Source organism: Vidua chalybeata, chromosome 15 (assembly GCF_026979565.1).
Source record: "Vidua chalybeata isolate OUT-0048 chromosome 15, bVidCha1 merged haplotype, whole genome shotgun sequence".
In the NCBI taxonomy this organism is placed as follows: Eukaryota; Metazoa; Chordata; class Aves; order Passeriformes; family Viduidae; genus Vidua; species Vidua chalybeata.
The window spans coordinates 3,936,922-3,951,500 of NC_071544.1; the positions used below are offsets into that span (position 1 = coordinate 3,936,922).

At 39.8% G+C, this 14,579-nt stretch overlaps 1 protein-coding gene across 2 annotated transcripts in view; it reads left to right on the forward strand.

Moving 5' to 3' along the window:
• SLIT3 (slit guidance ligand 3) overlaps window positions 1-14,579 on the forward strand; it is a 472,224-nt gene that overhangs the window by 35,793 nt on the left and 421,852 nt on the right. For both annotated transcript variants that reach the window (XM_053956603.1, XM_053956604.1), the window contains exon 4: window positions 8,244-8,315. In XM_053956603.1, coding sequence (XP_053812578.1) covers window positions 8,244-8,315 — 72 coding nt within the window. The remainder of the gene's footprint in view (window positions 1-8,243; window positions 8,316-14,579) is intronic.

The window sequence follows — 14,579 nt, forward strand, 5'->3', positions numbered from 1 at the left end:
TTCCCTTGCCAGTGTTAGCAGTTTGTTCCTAGCCAGAGACCGTCTTTGTAGTTCTGTCCTCCATCCTAATGTCAGATTTTTTCATATGAGGAGATACTTAGGAAAGAAAGAAAAAAAAATGGATTCTGATATTGAAAGCTATGAAGTGTTACAGAGCCACAGTTCCTGTGCTGCTGAAATGCAGAGACATGTACTCTGCACTTCTGAGAGAGGGAAGGTAATCTTTCTCAGTCTAATGAGAAGTTGGTAATAAAGGTTATTACTTGTGACAGCTTTGAAAATGTGAACCAGGACCACCCAGCCTGCTAAGTTTGTAATAAGGGATCTCAAAGTTGTAACTATTATAAACAGTTTTCCTTCAAAAAATGGTCCCTTAGCAGCTTGCAGTGGTATCTCTCCCAATTTTTTGCAAGAGCTTCTGAAATAACCCATCACGTGGATGAAGAAGTTCATTTATCCCACACCATAATCCTGTAATATGGTTGTTCTGGGCTTCCTCTGAGTGCCCTTATTGAAATTCCATTATAGATCGTCTGGCTTTATTTCCTAGGGCAGTAATATAAAGAGGTGATGACAGAAAGTAATGGATAAGGTTGACTTTTTTTACTGGGTGCTGCATCTTGACTGTTTTTCCTTACCAAGAGGAAGTGATACGGAGCAAAGGAGAAGTTACATTAATGATCACAACGGATTTCTTGACTCTAATAGGATTTTCTGGTGAAACCATTGCAGGCAGTTGGCTGTGCTCCTGTTCCTGCTTCCCAAGCCAGTGCTTCCAAAGAAAAACTTAGTTACTCCTTGGAGCTCAGTAACTCCTGTCTTTCTGTTTGAGTCTTTTATACATTAAGTCATTTTTATTGCTTATTGGTTCTGCCCAAGCTTGTGATGTAACCACTTCTTCCTTAAAGTAACTTGTAGGAACTCTTTCAACTTCGTGTTCCCCAAGCCACATCTCCAAGGACCATGCCATAGAGCTCTTGACAGCAAAGGAGAAAAAGGGACCTTGTTTAGTGCCAAAAGGGAGACCCAGATGTTTTGAGTGTGAAATAAAATAAATGGCCAAGCTGGGGAGTGAACCCAAAGTTACTTGGATAATTTCTGGATATTAAAGGCTGAAGTAGCAGGGCTGCTCCTTTAAAGCTACCCATTAAAAACACTTAAAAGCACTGTAATTTTTATTTTTCTGCTGGAGAATGAATTGTCTAATAGGCAGCAATGTGAATATGGATGTTAAACTTGAAAGTTGAACTTGTGTGGAAAGGAACTGAGTGCTACTTACTTCATGAAAAATATGAAGTGCTTTGATCTGGGTCAAAGCTGGCAATGCTTTGTAGAAAGGCAGACAGGATTTGGAGGCTAATGGGTGTCACACATTTCGGGGGTTAAAACCAGGTAATTGCTCTATTTGGAGACAATAATAAAACTGTCAGGTTTAAGTCAGAGCCTGTGTATCAGCTTAAACTTCTGAGTGGAATGTATTCACTAATATTAGTATAATACTACAAGATATTGTAAATGGAAAACAAAGATGTGCAGAAGAGATTTTAGCTGTGAGATTATCTAGCAGAGCCAGATCCTTTGCTTTTTTCCTCCATAGCCATGTAAATGTGGTGATTTCTGCTCAGGCCTTGAATATTTGCAGTTTGCCTGAAGTAACTGATGTTATGGTATTCAAAATTTTCAAACCTAGTCGGTGGCATAATGAGAAATCAAATTGCATTGGAAAACTGCACAGTTTGCCCAGCTTGAATAAATCATACTTGCAGTGCTTTTACTTTGGGCTTTCATGTTGATTCCATAGTCCATGGGAAGCAGGCAAGTGTCTCTTTGAAGGGACTTTGAAGGAAGAAATTTCTTGTGGAGTGAGTGAGCATCAGCTCACTGAAACTTTGCAGAAAAAGGGCTTTGGGTTTTCTCTGATTTGTTTCTTACTCAGAGTAAAACTGTCCTGAGGCTGTGAGAACAAAGTGTGAAGCTGAAAATGCTCTGTCTCAAAATACTGCCTGCAATTATATTTCTATCTTAATGTTGCTTCTCAGACCCTCTCCTTGTACACCTTGTATATTAACGAATGAGAGGTGAAGGTTTGTGATTGCACTGAAGCTTTTTCATGTTATCCAAACTAATTGTATAAGAAATGCATAAGTCTGATATTTTGGATGTTCTTTTTACCTGGTTATTGAATTTCTGAACATTCTTCTGAACCTTCTAAAGCCTTGCTCTAGTGATATTAGCCCTGAGAAGGAAGGGAGGTTCTGCATGTGAGGGGTGGAACATTGCAGGGTTGTTGGAATGTCTTCTCCTTCACTTGCAGTAGCAAAGAACCTGGTTTAGATTCTTCTTGCAAAAAGATTAAAATAGCTGCAAGTTGAGCAATGTTCTCATTCTGCTTCCATATGCATTTTGTTCTTTTCCATCTCTGCTGATCATGCCTTCACTAGAGATTAAATTTAGCTCCTCTTTGCTCTTATTGTGACTGGAGCTCCGTGAGACAACAGAACCAGAATTGGATGTGACCCTTCCAGTGGTGTGAGCGTGAGGGATGCAGCTGAAATCAGTACCACAGAAAGTTTCTCCTCCAGGAAAGGATGACCTCTGCCTTGAGAACAAATTGAAAATTTTCCTACCAATTTTGAGGGTTTTTTACTCGCACAAAAGTTATCCAGAAGAAAAGGAATAAAGCAAAATTATAATTACTATTAGAAAGTGTAGGTATTTAGCTCCATTTGTTTCAGAGAATGATCCTGATAAGCATCTTCAGTCTTCCCCTAGTCTGGTAGCATTGTTTCTTTCCAGGCTTCAATGGTTGTTTTTCACTCTGTGTTTTAATAATCAGGGGAATCTTAATAGTTAAGTTTCTCTCCTATCCCAGCTTCAGACAGAGGAAGGAATATGATTAGCCTGGTTGGAGCCAGGAAGGCAGGAATTTCACAGTTAATAACTTCTCCATTGTTTTTTTAAGGGCCCTTGATATTCTGTGATTGACACCGAGGTTGTTTCCCTCTCCCCCTTTGCCTTCAGGACACAGGAACCCCCAAGTGGGCAGCAGGCTGAGGGAGCAAGGGGAGAACCTGGCACTTGTTTATATATATGAGCAAAATATTTTTGGGAGGTGAGAGGAAGTGTTGGAACAGTGTGTTTGATGCTGTGTGGGGCTGCTCTAAAGAAAACACAATAAACCAGAGGACAGCATTGTATGTATGGACTTAGAAAGGTCACAAATTCTTTAAGTCTGCATTTTAGGCCATTTGAGTTACAAAGAAAGAAAATGCAGTTTGTAACAGGATAAAGATGTGAAGTACAGACATTTTATGTGATCATTTTATATGAGAAGTCAACATCCAATATTAAGAATTAGTAAGCAGCCACTATTAAGAATGTGCCAGTGATACATAATAATTTCAGAAGTAGCAATATTTGACTTTTACACCCAATTCCTGCAGACAGGAGTATGGGCTTTTAGCTTTTATCTGTTACAGCTCCCTAAAGACATTCCAGCAGAACCAGGGTGACTCTGAGCCTCGTGAGAGAGCAGAGTCCTGCTGTGATGGGCTCCTGAGAGGTGGTGGATGGGCTCCTGGAGACCCTTGGCTTGCACATCGAGGACTTTGTGTGCACTTGGTGCCTGGTCAGCTCTGTTGGGTCACTTTTAGGCACCTGAGGAGCAGACTAACAAAACAGAACATGCCAAGTTCTATTTCCTGTGCATGGCAGTGGTTAAAGGAGTCTGGAAGATGGAGGGAGCTGCAGTGAGAGGAGATTGTTGACTGCACAGCCAGCATGTGTCTAATCAGAGTTAATAAATTTGACTCAATGCAGGTATTGCCAGAGCTGATATGACTCCTGGAGAACCTCTCTGCACAGTTCTTCAGCTTCCAGGAGGCTTTATTAGTCTGGGCTCCATGCTGTGCACATCCAGAGCTGCTTCTGATCCAGCACTGGAGCTAATCTGTTCGTGGCATTAGATGATTATGCATCATTCTGCCCAGTGCTCCGAATTCCCGGAATACTTTGCAGGTCTTATTAGCTGTAAAGCATCCAGTCTGGAATACATTGGAGGCTGAGCAGCTGCATTCCCATCCAGCACTCCCAGCTGACATAATGTGGACCAGATCTTGGCTGGCTCTGTGCCCCAGGTTCCTCCCTGGTCCTGGGTGTACCTGGGTGCTGGATGGTGCTGTGTGCACATGTCCTGGCTGCTGTGCTCCCAGCCTGAGGGAAGAGCCCAGTTCCAAGGCTTTCTTTTTGTGCTGCATCCCAGGTGGCATTCCTAGTCTAAACAGTCCCAGGGATTTCGTTAGATAATGACATTTTTTAAAAATTCTAGTTTACTGTTCAGATTCACAAAGCTGACCTGACATTGTTCCATGATGTAACCAGTTAGAGCTGCAAAACTGGCTTGGATTTAAATTCATTTTCCAGGTATGACGTGATGTTGTTTCTATTTTAAGTCACTAATTTAAAGTCAGGACTATCTATATTTTTTAATAAAATACAATCCAGGAACAATGTCCACAGAATAATTTTGCAAAATTCTGTCTCATTTTGTTTGTGAACTTTTTGCAGACTATTTTCCTCTTCTATGGTTTCACCATTTCCAAGATATTTGTTATAAAATCAAAAGTACTGCTGTAATTAAAATTGGACAGCTGACAGGATGTAGATTCATGCAGTAATGGGATGATAACAGGTCTAGGCAAGCAGGGGGCATTTCTGTTCCTCTCTTAGGATCACTGGGTGTGGAGAGGGGCTGCAGCCCTACAGATCCCTCAGTGTGCCCAGCCTCTGCTTTGCACCTCTCCTGAGGCACAGCTCCATCCCTGTGCTGGCATTCCTAAGCTTTGCTTCACCTTGCACTGGAAGTTTCCCTCTCTGTCCTAGAACTGATACTGGGAGGTGAGGATAAACTCCAGTTCTTGTCAAACGATGTGTTAGGGGCTCTTCCACTGCATTTCATCCGTGTTTGGCACCTCTTTGTTAAACCAGAGGAAACAGTGCTTATAAATAGCCATTCAGAACATTTGGTTTTTTCATTAAATAATCTTTAAACATGTCTCTGTCTCCTTTTTTGGAATTTAAAAACATCCTGTCTGGTACATTGATACTTATGTATTGAGGACTTTCTTAATGGCCTTTCTCTCCAGCCCAGGAAGAGAAATAAGAGGTGTAATTGGGATTTTTTCCTAGGCTATTGGTGGCTTTCTGGCACATAATAAATAGGAACATGTTAAATGTATCCTACATCAAGTATGTCTAAGTTTCTACGAGGTGATCTAGTCTTATATTTCAGTAAGTATTGCAGTGGAAGTTATAATACAGTAGGTGATGTTCAACAGGAACAACCCCCTGTTCATGCCCGTAGTTCCCCCGAGAACCAAACTATGAATAAAATTAGTTTTGGCGGAAGTTTAAACTTGAAATAAATCTTAGGAAGTGGTGGAAGGTTTGGAGAGTCCCATAGCTTGAAACAAGACATGGATAGACACTTGTCTTCAAGTGTTTGGTGTTACATTAATTTGCTTCATTATCAATTAGTAACATAACCAGGCATTAGAGAGCTGCAAGCTCTGGTTTGGGGCAGAAATAAAGCTCACCCAAAGCTTCGGGAGGGTGGAATCTGTGCAGGAGCACTGACCAGCAGTGCCGGGGGAGTTTGAGAGTCAAGTTTACATAAGTTAAAGCAAAGGCAGAATTGCATTGAGTTCTTGGCCTTGATACACAAATTCAGTTTGCTTTCTGCTGCAATGTAAAAAGAATTTAATTTATAACAATATCATTTAAAGAATATTAAGTACATTTAGACCCATACAAAATGTTTAGTGCTAGTGAAGAGCAGCTCACAGTGTGAGCTTTACAAGGGTCCTTGTGTGGATGTTACTTCATATAATGTTTGAAACAAAATCAATATGGAGAGAACTTCAGGTTGAGATATTAAAATGCTTAAGAGGGTTAAAAAGGGCAGCTGAGAACTTGGTCCTTTTGCTATCTCAGTTAGGAGAGTGTTGGCCCATACAAATCATAGGAAATAATAGATGATGTTCAATCTTCTGGATTAATTTGATAGTAAATTAAAGAAACACCCTTGATATTAGGGTTTTTTCCCTCTCTAGGTTCTTTGTGTCACTGCAAGTTGTAGATGTTTCACTTCTCAGGTTGAAGCTTGCTAACCCGGAAATACAATTTCTTGTTACTACAACTATTTTCTTGTCTGCTTGTTGGTGTGAAACCTCCTGTTCTAGAAATTTAATCTGATTTTGATTCATTTATTTGGCTTAGAACAGTAACCATAAGCTCAGCATTTGTGAAATGTAGAGAAAAGAATAATCTTAAAACACATTCCTGGAATGTTGCTTTGAGATGAGTCAGATGACTTTGGGTTGAGAGTGCATAATGATGTGTACATTGTGAGATCTGAAATGATAATCAGACACAGGAATAAACATTTGACACCGTGTGTAATGGATGCATTTCACTGGCACTCTTGCATTTTGGATGATAAATAAGTTGATTTTGTTCAGAGTGTCTCAATGACTAGTGGTGGCCTTGGTGAAGGAGGATGGATGAGGAGTGCTAAGCCCTGAATAAGTAATTTTTTTTATTATATTTCATCCTGTTATTCTAAAAGATAAACATGATTAACCGAAGTAATGACTCTGATGAGGGCTAAGTAGCACATTGCCATCAACCTTGAATTAAATAAGCTTGTTTACTTAGGTACAAAATTGTGAAATGTCATGTGGGTGTAAGGTTTCAAATCCTCCCATATATTTTCTCAGATACAAAACTAGCGTCTCTCATATTCTTTAAAGGTTTATTTGCTGTTTTGTTCATTTATCTCAAAAATGTCTTTGAGTAGTTGGTAGAAGCTGCAGGAAGTAGCTTCAGCAGATACAAATATTGGCTCTCATGTGGTGTGTGCAGTGCACAGTGCTCAGGCTCTGTGAGCCTGCAGATGCAGCCTTTGATCTGTTCTAGGTGTCAGAAAGAGAAGTTGAAATTCCCCTCTCCTCCACCACCCCTTTGTCTCACAAGACACGTTCATATGGTGGCCATGTGAAAACTCTGCCATATGAAACCCCACAATGTTAGTTTGATCTCAGGAAGGCCTTTCAATTCCAAAAATTCTTGAATTCTGATAGTGAAATGACTCAGCGTGCAAGAGAACTGGAAAGCAGGTATGGGGTGCTATGTAGCAGTGGGTTTATAGAAGTTCCAGGTGTCTTTGGAGATCAAAACTTCAGCAAAAATAGATCTGCTATCAAAGTTAACCTGGAAGGTGGATTGGGAACAAAGGGGGCCCAAAGGCTCATATATGAACTTACAGAACAATTCAGCTGCCCCCTTTATGCAGTAGGGTTGTTTGTAATTAGCTCAGGTCAACTCATTATGCAAACAGCATTCATTAGGACTGTGAGAGCAGGTGACTTGTCATTGAAAAAGAATTGAAGAACAGGACTCTGTCTTACAAGCAGAAGTGCTTGCAGATTTTGCAGGGCTCTCATACATTTCATGGAGAGGAGGCTCATGCTTTTTATAGTTACAGGGCTGGAATAGCTTGGAATGGTTGTCTTCTAAAAACTGGCAAGTTGTCACCAGAGTAAAAACTCATATAGTGAGTGAGTAAAAGGGACTAATGTATAAACACTAATCTGTTCTCTAAAATGTTCCTGGAAGAATCTTCAGGATTAATATTCTATTTCAAATCACCATGTAGTCATCTGGTTACCCATATGTTCATATTTTCTACATCAGTGCTCAGGTTTTCCAAGTGAAGTTTCAAGAAAATTCTTTAAAAAAAGAAATTATGTATACTACAGAAATAATAGCTAATCTGGGAATAATCTTGGTTGGTCAAGTTACTGAATTTACTGTGCCTACATTTTTTGAAGAAGAATGAAAATCCAGATTCCTGCCAGTAGCTGTTCCTGAGGCACAGTGAGCTGAGTGTATGATTCTCAGTAGGCATCCAGAGGAAAATTTAAAAGTTATGTTTTTGTACTCATCCATATTAAAACTTTGTGGTACCTCTTTCTTGACTCCCCACCTTGTGGATGTGGGCAGGTGCTCTACAAATGACACAGTTTGGCTCCTGTAGGAGTAAAATGCACAAAGCATCCGATGGCAGATTCATAGCATGAGCTTTAATGCAATGGGAGCTTCATGTGTTTATGCATGATAGAATAAACTTCTTCAATTGGAAGATAATCTAATCAATTTTTTTTATTCTGATTATAACTGTTTAGGCGTCTGAACAAGAATAAATTGCAAGTTCTTCCCGAGCTGCTTTTTCAGAACACGCAGAAGTTAACTAGGCTGTAAGTATAATCTGATTTATTTTTCTGTGGTGTGTTTCTATTTTATGTTCCTTATTGTGCAGATTCACATGTTTGTGTTTTGACTGCAGCGAGAGGTTTAATTTCTGTGATATTAAACTGCCAGTTAGTCAGGGTTTTTCAGGGGATGTGTCATGTTTGCTTGTGTGTAATTGTAATTTGGTAGAGCATAAATATCAGAGGGAAGAGAAACCACAAAATTTTTGTTTTCCTCATATATTCACCAGGATGACGTCAAGGTGACTTATTTTGAACTCTCTCTGTCGAGCTACAGAAACCAGGGGAAGTATCAGGTTCACATATCTGGTTCAGGCGAGATGTCCACAAAGAGAGGGTACATATACTTATTTTAAAATAATGGAGGTGGCTACAAATTCTTTAGTTTGGAAAATTATCTTTTCAAATTAGTCAAGGCTTTGCCGGATAGACCAGCAAAGTTACAGCTGCTGCCTTGTCAGGCAGGAAGAGGAGAAATTATGGAGAAGAAAATAATTTTTTTCTTTGAAATATAAAAACTGTGTTATAAAATGTCTAGATGCCATCAAGGCCCACTTCAACAGCAAGAGAAGGATATCATGGACTTGGCATTATTTGTTTTTTTGTGGGACGAGGAAGAGGGTGGTGTTAGCACAATAACTGGATGATTTACAAAATATATATATTTTTAAAGTATATTAAAATAAAATTGATGAGCAGGTGCCTGCGTAGTTACTATCAAAAATGAGTCATCTGCCTTTTTAAAGGAGTAGTCAAAAACTGTTTGAAATAATTTTCTGGATCCTGCTGAAGCTAAACTCATGATCCAGACTGGCTTTTTCAAATTTGATAAAACTGTTCTTTTAATGCTTGTGTTTGTTTATGGAAAATCAGATCCTAAGACTTGTGATTTGGTTAGTGAACTTGTGAAGTTATTACAGGGTGGCTGAAAAATTGTCCATTCATGTGGAGTTTCTATAATTGTTTTAATGCACCAATGTGCAACCAAACAAACCATTTAGACAGTGCAGTAAATTTTTCTTCCAGTGGAAACACAAACCACATGGTGATATGCAGATTAATTTTGGAATCAGATGCCTTTAAAGAAGTAGGGTCTTGGTTTACGTTTAAAAGAGGCAAGCTGAACAGTGCTGTGCAACAAGTGGTATTGAAATTTTGGAGAAATTCTCTAATGAACTTTAGGTGTTGTCCAAACTTGCTCATGAAAAACTGATCAAGTTGATGTCATAATTCTGCAGATGTAAAAAAATATATAAAAAATATAAGCTATAGATGTGTTTTAAAATCTGCTTGGAAAAATCTTTGTTGGACTTGTTTTGCAAGCTTTGTCATTACTTTTGAATTCACTAGGATATATCTGCTGAATGGATTTGCTTGAGCTGAACAATTTGCTTGCATTTCCTAATGTTCATTGCATGGTTTTGAAATTTTGAAACTCCACCTGAGTGTAAAGTTTGAGCTGGGACATGGTTACAGATACCTTAATCTGGTCTCTGGAAGGGGCCAGTTGTATTTATTTGTTAGAGGAATTGCTTTACGTGGGTTGGTTGTCTAAGGATATGATGATGCTTTCCAGAGAAAAGCTTTTATAGAGTTTACCTGGATCTCTACAAATTCCAGCTTAACATGTTGAAAATTGCTCTGAGAGTGGTCTCATTGTACCTGGATGTCATGAGAGGAGCTCTCTGGTAATTTGTGGTTTCACTGGAATGCTGTGTGTGTTGATAACTTGTGCTCATCTGTCCTCTGGAGCCTCGCACAAAGAACTGAAGTGAAGGTAGCTGAGGCTGTTCAGCACCACAGAGTGTGTTTTTCAGTAGGTCATGTAATCATGATACATTATAGCCCTTAACAGCAAGGGCAATAATTTTGCTTTTAGAATATAAAGGTTGTAATAAAGTTACATAGAATGGAGTGATTAATCTGAATGCTGCGTTCTGTAATGCCTCCCAACGGATGCTGTCGGAACATTTGTCTTTATTCACTGACATTCATTCACTCTTGCTTACTGTTGAGCAGTGCATTAGATAGATCACTTTAACACTGTTTGTCAGAAGAAACTCGCTTTTTCTTTTGAAGATACAAGTGTTATATAAATACAGTGTGTATTATAAGCAAATAAATCTTAGCTCAAGTGAACTGTTACAGTTCCAAGTGTAGTTTGGTTGCGTGTTTTTCCGTCATGGGATAAGAATGAAAAACTTGCTTCCTACTAGAATTTGTAAAAATACACCCACACATATATATGGTTGCTCTCTATTGTTTCATGTTACTGTCTTGGTCCCACTGCTGGTAGATTCAGAGCTGTTGTTTCTTGCTTCTGCTCTGACTTGTGTGAATCCAGCAGTGCCCCTCTGCTCTCAGCTGGCTCCGATGCCTGGGTGGATGGGCAGTGGTGCCTGCATTCCTCCCTGCAGCTGCTCTGACCCAGCCTCTCCAGAAGAAAGCAGAGCTGAGAAAGTGATGAAAGGACATAAAAGCAGTGAAACAAAAATCTATAAGACAGGCTGATGCAGGGGTGAGGTAGATTCTGTGGAATTTATGAGCAGTGAATTTAAATGAACATTAAAACGTGTAGATAATGCTGGTCTTAATTTTAATTTTCCATGGTATAGCTATAGTACTTCTGCTGCCATATTTTCCAGCTCTTGACTCTGAGTTACTCAGACAAAACTCCATTATTTTCTTCTTAATAATTATAATCCTCATAAAATAGAAAGTCCAAAATTCGAGTATTTTAATCGTATAAACTTGGTACAGCTCAAACAATGCAAAAATGTCAAGAACTAAGTATTTCTGTGCAGTGTGTCCAAATTGTAAGATTTGGGTTTATTCATTGGACTGAAGAGCTCCTAGTCTTGTCCATGGAGGAAATAGAGGGGAACTCTGAGATTCTGAAGCTGCCCTCTCCAGCAGGCATGCAGTGAATGGAACAGTCCATGGCTTGTTAATGAAGGTAGGAGCAAAACTTTTTTAAGATAAAGCTAAATAGAATGATGACATTCTAAGCTTGGTGAGAGTGTGAAGATTGAGCATATTGATTATCATGAATACAATTTGGTGGAGATGGAGTGACTGAGCTGCTTAAACATGTGGGAACTTTGTGTGCTGGAGGGTTTCAGGGAAGATCTGTTAATGTTTCAAGAGTGGTTAAAGGCTGAAAAAGCAACTGAAGGCTTTTCTCAGTGTCTGTCAGCCAGGCTGAAACCTGGGGCTTTACTGGAGGAACCAGCTTTGTTTCTGTAGGCTGGTATCAGCAGAATCTCTTCAGCCCTGCTGCTGCTGGCAACCAGAATGCAGGACCTGGTGCCATGTCGGTGATGTGCTTGAAAAGCTGCAGGACAAACCTGGGGGTTCTCGTGCTGCTCCATGTGCACCTGGCTTGGGACAGCAGTGCTGTTGTCCCTGATGTCCCTGTGTGTGTCACCAGGTCATGCACGATGCATTTCCACTGCAATCCCCTTTCTTATAGCTACTGAAATTGAATTCAGCATGCTTCTCAGATTATAACCTCAACCCTCACTTCACCTCCAGGTACCTTTGGCTTTTTTCTCCAAGCCTCTCCTAAATTCTGAGCTTCAGGATATCCTTGCATCTTTTACAGGGCTGGTTGGGCTTCGTTGTCACATCTGGTTGATATTACAAGCAGGAATATATCTAGTGAAATAAACCTTAAATGGAATGTGAGGCGTCCCACAAAATGAGTTTCTCATAAGGCTTTAAACCTTTTCTTCTAGAAAGAGTGGCTTTGAGAATCATGGATTTTGTTTGCTTTGGTTTAGATAAGGGGTTTAAGTTGGATGGTGAATGAGCCCTTGATTGGATTCTCTAGTGGAAATGCTCTTCATTGCTCTCTTGCCTTCACTGCCTAGGTTTTAAAGCTTCTCAACTGTTTTATCTGGGATAATTATCTAATAATTCAAAATGCAGGCACTTCTAATGAGAAAACTGAATCAAGGAAAAGACATTTTTAATGAATTGAGAAATAAAAGCATGAAAGATATATTTTTTTAATGGTTTCAGATACTTACTAATATCTATCCATAAAGGAACAGGTATTTTTAATACAGGTGATGAAATGCACAGAAAAAGTATCATAAAATGAAACATGTAATTTAACAGCTATGAAACTAGGTTTTGATTATAAGTCAATTATTTTCTTATTTCCAAAACAACTTGTGAAATTTATCCACAAAGGTTGTAAGCAAAGATTTGTGCCTGCTGGAATCCTGTTTCCTTTATGTACAAAGCTGGTGTATAAAATGATTGTAGTGCATCTGCTTTTCACTAAAAAACAAGTATTCTAGGGGTCCATGAGATACTTATTTATCTTTGAAAACAAAAGGGGGAAACAAGCTCATTTTCCCACAAACACCCTGTCATGTAAGAATATATTTGTTTCATTGTTGAAGCCTCTATACCTCAGGCTAGCTGCTAAGTAGTCATGGTAAAGCTCCTTTGTGTGCATGAAAAAAACCTCTTAGAAGGGTTCTAAACTCAAGTCTTGCAGTGAGAATTAATGCCTCTACCAAATTTATAGCCATGGACCATTTGTTGGGTCTATTTACTTTTAATGAACTGTCTTAATTGTCACTTGACTGAGCAAACCAGGCTCTGGAAACTTAGATACTGAAATCTGACACCAGCATATCAGGACAGTGGAAGCATTCATTAGACTCTGAAATGAATTTGTTTACTTTTTGAGTACTATCAGAATCTAGATTTATTCAAAAAATGAGTGTCTTAGTGTGGGAGAAGAGCCCTGTGATCCTGAACTGGGACAATTTGGGTCCATGGCTGAGCGTGCCCAATACCTTTGTGTTTAAATTTTCTAGCCGTGGTGTCCCAGTGTTTAATCATATTCACTTACAGTTATTTCTAAAGTAGGTTTAAGTAGCATGGAGACATTATAGACAAGTTATTTGTTTTAATAAAATGGCATTTGCTCAGTGTCAGGAACAGCCATTCAGTAATGAGTTGCTCGTTAAGGTGGTGTAAGTATTTGCAGCACTGTGAGATTTGTCAGAGCTGGACCAGTGGGATGCTTATTTCTTGTCTAGTGGAATATTTTGAAAGTTGATTGGTAGATGGGTAAAATAGTGAGTAGGTACTTGCAGCACACGAATTCTGTGAGTAGCCTTAAAAAGGGCCAATATTCAGTTTTAGCAGCCTTCCAGAATGGCTGAGGTTGTGTGCTGGGCTGACCCTGCTGGGACACTGGTACCCAAAGCTGCTCTGTCACTGCTCTTCTCAGCTGGGCAGGGAGAGAAAATATAATGAAAGGCTTGTGGGGGTGGGATGAGAGCAGAGAGAACCCTGACCAGTGTCTGTCACAGGCAAAGCAGACCTGACTCGGGGATATCAACTTTATTGACAATGAAATCACAGCAGGGCAGTGTTTTATTTTTAGAAATTGCTATTTGCCATCTCTTTCATTGACTTGTTCACTCCCTTACGCTATCAGTGTGCGTGCAGTGCGTGGATTTGATTTTGTGTAAGTAGTTTCCGTGGATAATTCCGGGTAGGAGCAGCTGGATCTATTTAGTTAGTGCTCCACTTAAGAAGCTGCCCTGGTTAGATGTAAATATGAAGGTGTTCTCACCTTCCCTGTGGGACACTGCTGTGCTGCAGTGCCCAGGTGAGCCAGTGCCTCCTGCCTGGGACTGGACAAGTGCAGTGTGTGTCAGATTTTCTCAGTGTCTGCTTTCCTCTGATGCCTGTGTAGCTCAGATGTTTATTGTAGCCAGGGGCTTGTTGCACATGGCTAGGATTTGCTGCTGGAAGCCCTCTGAGAAGTGTCACTTGTAACACCTCCTCTCCAGCCCCATCCTCAGCCAGCTCAGACCACCAAACCACAACTCCTGGTCAAACTCAGCCTCTTTCATCTTGTGGGTGTCATTAGAAGCTGTGCTTGGAAAAGCAACCAGATCATACATTTTCTTAGTGTCCTCTTTATTTCTCTGTTTGTTCTCTTTCTAGAAAGAAAGCTCTCCCAGATTGCTGCCTCAGAGTTCCATTATCATTTCCCATTAAAGCAGGATCCTGACAATTCAATTGTTGCAGGAGTTTGAGTTAGGGTGTTGCCATGACAAAAGAGCATGGGCTTGAAACAGGGTGTTTTTGTGGTTTCATCCACATCCAATAATTGTAGTTTTACTGTGTATAGATCACAGCAGCTCTTTTCAGAAGACAGTAAATAATTACAGTAAGTGTTTGCTGGTCTCTTGGGTGCACTTCTGGCTTGGGAAA